Genomic DNA, 9,817 nt, shown 5'->3' on the forward strand with positions numbered 1-9,817 from the left:
TGATTGATTGATTGATTGATTGATTGATTGATTGATTGAATACTTTATTAGAAGTGTGCAGACAAAAAGCACATGGAAGTACAGTTCAATACAAGGTCAGCTAATAGGAATTAAAAAACCCAAGAAAGCCATTGGCTTGTTTCCATTGGGGAAACAAGTACTCAATTCATAGTGGGAGTAGGGAGTTAAAGATCAGCTACCTCGATTTTCCAAAAACAACAAAATAATTGACCTTTAAAGGTGCTGTAAGTGATTCATTTACTCATTCATTTATTTAGGCTAGTTATTTGTTTAAATATGTGTTAAATAGATCTATATTCTGGTGGTAATCATTGAGTGTTCAGTAACAGGGGTCTCCCTGTTTCTCCAGCTATTTAGTGAGCAGAACATTCCTTTTCAGTTTGGGATACCAAATTGATCCAAGCAGGAGAGAGAACCCATGGCATACAGGATACAGCAGGATTGAATTGATGAAACAAAAATACTAAATAATAAAACTATAAAATGTAAGCTGATATTTTAACCTGTTTAATTGTTACAAACATGTGATGATGCTTCCTGTGGTCATAGTAATCGAAACAACCAAGATTCAAGATTTTTGAGTGGTGCCAACCACTCCTATATCTGACTTTGTCTGTGTGTCCGTCCGTATGTATGACCAATAAACAAACATTGATGACAACATCAATACGGGGCTCATCAAAGGCACCACTCTCTTCACACAGGGTGTGATTTTTATTATTGTTACATCTTACATATGAGTACACACATGTAGAATTATTTGGTTTTGGTTGTCATCACTCAAAAAAAGAAAAGGAAATCTGGGGTTGAAAAAATGGTCTCACACTTGTGCACCATGCTGCACATCAGCATCATGCTTCTCCATTGCCTATAAAACTGAAATAATAAAACGCCTTGACCAAAATGTGGCAAAATTGACTGGACAAACTTCAACACATATTCGAGGCGGCAGCGGAGTAACTCTTACAAAATAGGGAATTCAGCTGCTGAACCCCCTGCGGTGGCAGTGGTCACATGGGTTTAGTGTAACCGAAGACTCCCACGGGGAAATGCTTGACATGTGTCGGCCACTGGGCGGCTAGCTGGAAAAACTTGACGTCGTTCCACTCAACTCCGTCGATAATCACTCTCAACATGGTGTGCTGATGCTTGGCTGTGCAGACCAACCTGCTAATGCCATCGATCACTTGGCTCTTAGAGTTCAGCTCTTTCTCCTTGAGCTTCTTGCTGAGGAAAATCACTTTCTTGTTCTTGGTGACCACAGTCATAGCCATGCTGGGAGGGGGGAGTTCGCCACAGCCGGTGCCGGCGCCGGCGCCGGCGCAGGACACTCGGCTGACTTGGAGAGAGCGGAAGTTTCCCTTCAGGGTGTTTTTCCGCACGTCTCTCTTCTCTCCCTCCTTCTTCTTCTCAGGGCCCTGCCACATCCAGTAGTCCACCTGGAGCCCCATCACCTCACCACCGGTGCATGGACAACCGGGTCCAGAGAGGCCGGTGGAGATAGAAGGGGACTGAGAAGGTGGACTCCCTATCTCTTTACCAGCCAATGGTGGGGTTGGTGACGGCAGGATACCGGTGCTACTGCCCCCCATGGCATCGTCCGAGTCCACTGAGGTTGAGAGGCTGTGCTCCACAATACCAACCATCACAGCATCAATAAATGGCACAAATTCCTGACAGGAGTCATCATCATGGCTCTTCTGTTTGTAGGTGAGCATGGCTTCTGAGATGGGGAAATGGTGGGACAAGTTGGCGCCAGCCAGATACTCAACAACTCGCCCTGCTACATCAATGTTAACTGAGGTGGGCCGGTCCGTCCTACGGAACAGCTCCCTCCATGCTGTGTCCATGAAGATGCTGTTGAATCTGCTGTCAAATGAGGCCATGTACTTTGCCAAGGGGTTAGAACCAATCGGGATGACCAGGAAGACGATGTAGCTGAGCCAGTCAGGTGTCTTGTTGGCCAGCTGCTCCACGAAAAACCTCAGGATGGTGCTCAGGTAGCTCTGGTCCCCCACCACCGCCACCTTGATGGTGGGCAGGGCCTCCACATGGCAGTTACAGAATCTCTGGATGCGGGTGACAATAGTGTTGAAAGCAGCCTGCACATCGGCAGCAGAGCAGGTGGATACGATGGGCTGTTCCTGTTCATGGAGCACCTCCGCTACATACTGTCCTTGCCATTCCATGGTGTTGACGAGGATGATACTCTCTGGCAAGCACTCATCAGAGATGAGGATCTGATTCAGCTGGTCGTATACAGACATCCTGGGAACCTGTGCTCTGGAGTCTGAAGAGCACGCGCTGTCCACACTGCTGCTGGATGTGCTGTGGGGCAATCGCTGAAACTTGTTCTCCACTTTGCTGGGACACATGGGGTTTTGGGACTCTGTCTTGAGTGTGCCCACTGTGGTGTCGGCCAGCAGTTCGGTAATGACATCCCAGCTGCTGCTCACCTCCTCGGACACCGTACCAACATCATCCATCTCCGTCTCCACAACAGGTGTGTCTACAACTCTGTCATCTTGATAATTGTCCCCTTGCACTTTAAATTTGTCAACAGACAGAAACTCTCCACTAGGGAAGGACCGTTGTCTTTCTTGGATCTTTTGGCTGTGTGCACGTCCAATCTCTGTATGGGAGCTGGAGTGGGACATCGCTTCAAAAAACGGCTTGAGTTGTGGCCTGGGCATGCTGATGATACTCTCATTGTCCTCCATCTCTGATCCACTATCGCTCTGGTTGTATGCCTCCAGGCTGTGGTACAACAAATCCAGGTCCTCCTCCACCTCCTGAGTCTGGTTTACCGGGTCCAAGTCCAGGACCCCGTCAGTTACCTTGAACTTCTTCAGCAAGGCCACAAACTTCTGCTTGAAGTTTGGGTGCCTGGACATAGGAGTGGTACGGCTCATTTTCCTTCTCACTCTTTTCCTGACCAAATCATCATATAGATCACTGGCTTCCTGCTCTGACATATAACTGTCATCATCTTCCTCTGAACAGGTAGACATGTAAGGGGGGCGATCTACGGTTTTGGTCTTACGTCTGGCCCGGCCGCTACTGTCCTCATGGTCGATGGGCTGGCTGGACAGAGAGCACACAGTTATCTCCGCCACACGCACTGGCGGATCCTTCACCCTGCTATATAGATCAATGTGTTCTCTGTCTGTCGGGTGTTGCATCACATCTGTCATATTAATGACTCCTTCAGCCAAAGTCTTGTAGCCCAGGATGGTGTGGTGCTTGTAACGCTTTCTTCGCTGCAGCATGATCTGGAGTCGGTTGGCCCTCTTCAGAAAATGGGGATATTGTAAGGAGAGGTGAAGCTCCAGATCAGTCTCCATTGGGCCACTAGGTGGGAGAACATACTCATGTGATCTCAGGAGCCTTTTGTAACCCTGTATTTTCACAGCTATAGACAGGGAGTTGAGTTCTTTATCCATTTCTTTCAGGACAACGAGTTTCTTCAACGTGAGACTGCAAAGCCTTGGAACACAGCTTGGGGATGATCGGTCTAACTCCCAGGTTGCGATGATGTTCATAGGCACAGGCGCCGTGCCAGAGCTCGAACCCAGGACACCAGCCCCGGTGACCGCTCCTGTCGGGAGGGTGATCGGTGCACCGCTGCTTGGGTTCAGGAAACCGGACCGAATGCCTGGTCTATCTACAGCAGCCGCCGCCATCATCACCTCAACTAACTGCCTGGAGGGAGCTTGAGCTAAGTAACTATCGGTGCAGGAGCTACCTCCCTCTCTCTATCCGTAACTGATGAGGAGAGTGACTGCACTTGTCCTTTTTTTACTGTGTCAACTGATGTCACGATGACATGACCGTATATGGTTCTCACTACAGCTGCGCCCAAATATGTTGTATTTGATCTAATCTAACTGTGTCAGTATGATGTCAGATTCAAACGATTCAGGTGGCTCCATATGGAGCTCCACGTCAACCATGACCATATATGGAGCTCCGGGTTGACCATTATGTCAGAATATGGAGTACATGAGGTCGCTCACTCAAACATCTTGCATGGCGATCTAACGTGAAATCCTCTCAAACATTCATACTACTTTGTGAGTGTGTGCGTGTGTAAGTGCGTGCGTGCATGTCCCTTTTATGCCCTATATGGAGATCCCTGAACTTTCCCAAGCTGATTGGCTGAAATACTCTCCCAAGTTGGTGTGTCATCCACAGGACATCCCTGAAGTACTGATGTCATAGATTGGCCTCCAAGTACTCTGATAACGTGTTTTGCAACTAAGTACTCTGACACTGGGTAATGACATCATAGTAGCGTACCTAGTACCAGCTGAAAACTAATACTGCACTAGTATCCTACTACAAATGTCTCTGTCCGTCCGTCTGTGTGTGCGTCTGTAGTTCACGTATCTCGAGAACAGTTCAACCAAACGATTCAAATTTGCCACAGATGACCTGAGGCAGTGCCGTACCGGGTGTCGAGTCGGTCGGATAGGCGGTTGTTCAGGACTGCCGATCTGACTGATACGCCCAAAGATAGGTAGGCATACTATATGGAGATCTGTTTGTCCAGAATCACCGATCCGACCGATATGCTGCATGCCCATATATGGGACTGACAGACTCGGCGTGCGTGTCAGCGAGGACCCGAGGACGTAATGCCCCAACTGGGAAGTCAGTTGGATCAGCGGATCTACAAAGTAAATCTATAAAACCGTAAATCGCCATATGGAGTATGCCGATGTCATCAATATGACGTCATAGACTGGCCTTAGACACCATATTTGGGCATGCCTGACACGGAACTCCATATATGAGACACAGACACATACATAAATTCCTGAGTAAGCCGGTGATGAATTCCAGGAATCTTTATCTTTGTGTCTCTTTATGCCCAAATATGGACATGACTGATGTCATAGTGCATAGATGACTGTCATAGACTGGCCTTCAAGTACCCTGATAATGGGTACCGCACTAGTGATTAGAACGCAAAAACTAGCCTCACTAACAATTGTTGCTAGGATGCACGTATGGTAAACAAGGTGCACTCTGAGTCGTATATTTCCATATTTGGAGACATTGACCATGTCACCACGGCCAATATAAATGCTTGTGCTGCTGGGAAAGAGTGTAGGAAGGGAAGAAAACAAAGTCAGAGGATTGTGAATATTTCTTTTAATAGCCAAAGGGCAATAGATTGTTCTAATAAAGGGTGATATGGACGACACAGGCATTACACGGACGTTCCGTGACACACGTGACTTGTCTGGGATGGATGATGGCCGTCCGTCTAATTACAGCGTCCAGCGGCAGTCGCTGCTGCACACGTCGCTGGTCAAGCTGCATCAGCGCAACAAGCGGGCAGACCCCGACCTGCGTCGCTCCGTTCTCATCAGTAACATGGTGCAGGACATCCAAGAGGAAATGGACCAAGACGGAAACTCTCAGGTGCCGTTTCCAGACTACTTCGGCGTGTCTTGTGGTTCAGACCTGTCCCAGCGGCCCGTGGCCAGTGGTGAGCTCTTGTACCAGCCTCCATCGGTGTACCAGAACCTGATGACCTTTGACCCCTATCCTGAGGAGGAGGAGGAGTCGTTCTGCTGGGAGGAGGAGGAGGAGGAGGAAGAGTCCTACTGGGAGGATCATGACTGGGAGAATCATGACCTAGAGGAGCAGGTCATTCCATTCTGGGAAAGGAGTTGACGGAGGAGGTGGACCTCTCAACCTCTAGCACAGTGGTTCTCAACCCTTTTTGTAATTTTGAGAACCATCCAGTTTGATAAGCATTAGGCCCACTGACCACCGTCAGATACACGTTTCTTTATCTCTGTGACCCCAGTCTACACTGTAAAATTCTCAGTGTTCATTTGACTCTGAGCATGTACAAATGTGTACACACTCAAGGACCTCAAGGACCACTTTGAGAACCAGTGCTCTAGCAGACCAGAATTTAATATCAGAGAGAGGCAGAATTTCGTCTCCGAGGTGAGATTCAAGAGTCGTCCAAGGCCTGTGAAAAGAGGTAGAATAGAGAGACCGTGGACGACCTGGAGAAGAGATGGACACAATGACAAAGCGCGCACCAGTAAAGTCATTACTGAGACTTACTACTAATACTTGGTCAGTCTCAGCCTCGGCTTCCAAAAGGATGCTCCACACTCAGTGTTGCCAGATTCTGTGAGAGAAACAAGCAAAGCAGGTCTAGGAAAACCAGCCCAAAAGAAGCGACTATGGGCCACATGAGCACTTTAACATATACATCAGCTATTTGACAATAGCAGATCTACAAGCTCACAACGCGCCGCGATGCGACGCGCTGTGAGCTTGTAGATCGGCTATTTTCAAATCAAATCTTGCAGGGAAATTATAATAAGCAGATCTGGCAACCCTGTCCACACTCTGCCATGAGACTGGCCAGCTCACTGGTCTTCTCTGCTCCGTTGTCCTTTTTACCCCGACATAAGAGGGTCTCCTGCCTACTGTATCGCTTCTTGCCTTGAGTTGGTTCAAACAGGAGGACTTTGGATGGGCCCTGAACACCAGGTGACTCGCAAAGGACCTGCCGACTGCATTCCTGTTGCTACCTTGTGTAACTAGCAGTGGTGGAAGAAGTACTTAAGTAGAAGTACCAATGCCACAATGTGGAAATACTCTGTTACAAATAAAAGTCCGGTATTCAAACTGTACTTGAGTACAAAAAGTATTCACATTCAAATACTTAGTACTGAAAAGTTTCCAAATGTTAAAAATGCTTTGAAAATAGCAGATCTACAAGCTCACAGCTGAGCTTGTAGATGGGCTATTTTCAAATCGCCTAAGTATGCATAGGGCTGAAGTGGTTAATGCATGTTTTGTAATAATATTAAAAATCTACAAAGTCATTAGTAACTAAAGTTCTCAAATAATAGTAGTGGAGTAAAAAGTACAATATTTGCCTCTGAGATGTAGTGGAGAAGAAGTTGAAAACTGGAAATAGTTAAATACCTCCAAATTCCACTTAAAGGGCAAGACCACTTTGGTAGAGGTTTTGGTTGTGTAGTTACCTTGCCATGATGTACTGTAACTCCAAAGGTGGGCAAGAAATTCAAAATAATTTCTCCATTGACAAGAAATTGATCATTGAAAATATGCTACTCATTGACTTATATTGTACGGTAAAACAACTCTGGAGGCTCTTTTATGCCCGTAAACGAACGCGGACAAAGCTGATTCTGACAGTATATAGAACACAAAACTCTGTACTTTTATTTAAAATACAAATGTCAACTTCCTATTGGTTTTACTTTATAAGATTCTGATCTAGATCGTCGGATCCAGTCTGGGTCTTCAATTCAAATTCATCAATAGGAAGTTGACATTTGAATTTAAAAATAAATAGTACTGGGTTTGGTCAGCTTTGTTTTAGTTTGTTTACAGGCTAAAAGAGCTCCTCCTGAGCTTCTTCACTGTACAATATAAGTCATTGAGGAGCATGTTTTAAATTATCAATTAGTCAATGGAGAAAATATTTTTGAATGCTTGCCCACCTTTGGAGTTACTTGCCCTTGACTTGCCCTTTAAGTACAGTACCTGAGTACATGTACTTTACACCACTGGTACAATAAGATAAATGTTAAATAGCTAATACAACCAAATAGCTCATTGCTATAGAGTGTTTGTTCAGCAACAGGGGTCTCCTGTCTCTTCAGCTCTTTAGTAAACGGAAAATGTATTTTAATGTTACCAATTTGATCCAATCAGGAGAGAAAACTCATACAGGATACACTAACTATATATAACATTTAGGCTGATAAATGGGTAATCTCACCTGATTGGCTGACATGGGCAACCCATCTGAAAATATATTTGTTGCCAGACCCAAGGGGTCGGGCTTACATGAGGCTTTGTATCTGTTTTCTCCATACATGGGCATGGTCACTTTATCCCCCGGCCCCAGCCAAAAAGGTCTGTCCCCCTTTCGTCATAGAAGGGTCATAGAAGGGACACACGTCATGCGAAGCCCGGATTTCAACCACTAGGGGTCTGGCAGTACCAGGTCTCCTGGTTCCCTTGTTTCTGTTTAATAAAGAGCTGGAGAGACAGAGATACCCCTGTTACTGAACATATAGCTGAATATAGAGCTTTAAAGGAATAGTTCACCCAAAAATGACTTATTTTCTCTCAATTACACACCCCATGAAGCCTTGAATTCATGGAGATTTGTTTTCTTTTAGTCACATTCCTAAGCCAATAATTTGATGACCGGGTGTATTTCTGGTAGGAGACTCAAAGAGTCACCTTTGAGTCTCCTACCGGATACATTAGCATCTTTCCGCCGGTAATCAAATAACTGGCTTAGGAAAGCGACAAAAAGAAAAAAATCTCCATGAATTCAATGCTTCATAGGGTGTGTAATTGATAGAAAATAAGTCATTTTTTTGGTGGATACTCCTTTAACCTTTTCACAAAAAACTTTTTGCTTGAACCAGACATATCACTTAAGCCTTATGTAATGTAATGTAGCCTACTGTACAGTATGTATTAGGCCAGTGAGTCTCAACCTTTTCTCGATCAGGGCCCACTTGAAAATCTCAAAGGAGTTTACGGCCCACCCATCTGACCACTTGACACGGCAGGTTGACTGCCGTGTCAAGTGGTCAGATGGGTGGGCCGCGTGCATTTTCAGAGCATGTTATGATCAATCAATTGATTGTGTTCCGGCTTGGATCCATGGAACAAATGCAGTATACTTCAAGTTCCTATTTATAGTGGGGTTCCGTGTCAATGCAATTTTTAATTTTCGTTTCCGATTCTTGTGAAAGTTTCGTCTTCACTACTAATTTGAAGGTAAGGGTCTATAAAACTAGCCTGGTAAACCCTCCCTCCAGAAATCTCATTTATAGAAATCAAATGGAAATGAGAATTCCGGAGGGAGGGGCATTACCAGGCTACTATATGCAATTCTGGTCGAAGATATTTTCGCCCAGATAAAAAATTGGCCTCTAGGGGGCGCCGGCAGTTGCCAGCCCTAGCAAAATATGTTAACTGTTGTAACTTTTGATTGGATTATCCGATCTGAACATATGAGATATGTATGGATGCAGGATCAGGAGTAGCATTTGGCAATTCAAGCATATTACCCATAGAATCAATTTCATTTTCCAGTATTGGCGCATATCGACAAAAATAGATGTAGTAGGGGACCGAGTATGGGTAATTTGTTGTTTTAATTTCAAATTGATGTGAAAGTTTCGTTTTCACTACTAAATTGAAGTTAAGGGTCTATAGAACATTTCTGGTTTGAGTGTCAAGCACTCAGATAAAGAAAATGGCCTCTAGGGGGTGTCCACGGTTCCCAACCCCACACCAGCCATAGAAAAATATGGGAACTGTTATAACTTTTGATTGGATTATCCAATATGAACATAATGAGGTATCTATGGATTCAGGATCAGAGGTAGCAACTGGTACTTAACACATATTTCCCAAATAAGCAATATTTCTTCTGCTATCTGCACACTTCCACAAGAATAGTCAGAAGAGGCGGTGCAATACGTTAGTCCGACAGCGCATTCCTCCGACAGCGCAGTGCTCCGACATTAAACAGTAAACCCGAACCAAACCCGCACCCTAACCCTAACCGCACACGGATGCCACATAGTCGGAGAAAAGGTCTGTCGGATTAACGCATGCCTCCCCAGAAGAGGTCTATGCGCTAACGTATGTGTCGGAATAGCATTAATTTCCATTTGTGTCTCCACTACCCATATATCGACTTGAATAACTAACATTACAGTGTCTTGCTATGTCAATTATTATTATTAGTAGTAGTATT

The 9,817-nt window shown here is 45.3% G+C and overlaps 1 protein-coding gene across 1 annotated transcript; it reads right to left on the bottom strand.

Moving 5' to 3' along the window:
• Positions 1-1,031: 1,031 nt before the first annotated feature.
• LOC311034229 (phosphofurin acidic cluster sorting protein 2-like) lies at positions 1,032-3,707 on the bottom strand (the record flags this gene model as incomplete). The annotated part of the gene is made up of 1 exon (XM_084042048.1): positions 1,032-3,707. The coding sequence occupies one exon, from the start codon at positions 3,705-3,707 to the stop codon at positions 1,032-1,034; it is 2,676 nt and encodes an 891-aa protein (XP_083898174.1).
• Between the last annotated feature and the right edge of the window lie 6,110 nt (positions 3,708-9,817).

The sequence above is a fragment of the Gymnoscopelus microlampas genome (assembly GCF_963454915.1).
Source record: "Gymnoscopelus microlampas genome assembly, chromosome: 18".
NCBI lineage: Eukaryota > Metazoa > Chordata > Actinopteri > Myctophiformes > Myctophidae > Gymnoscopelus > Gymnoscopelus microlampas.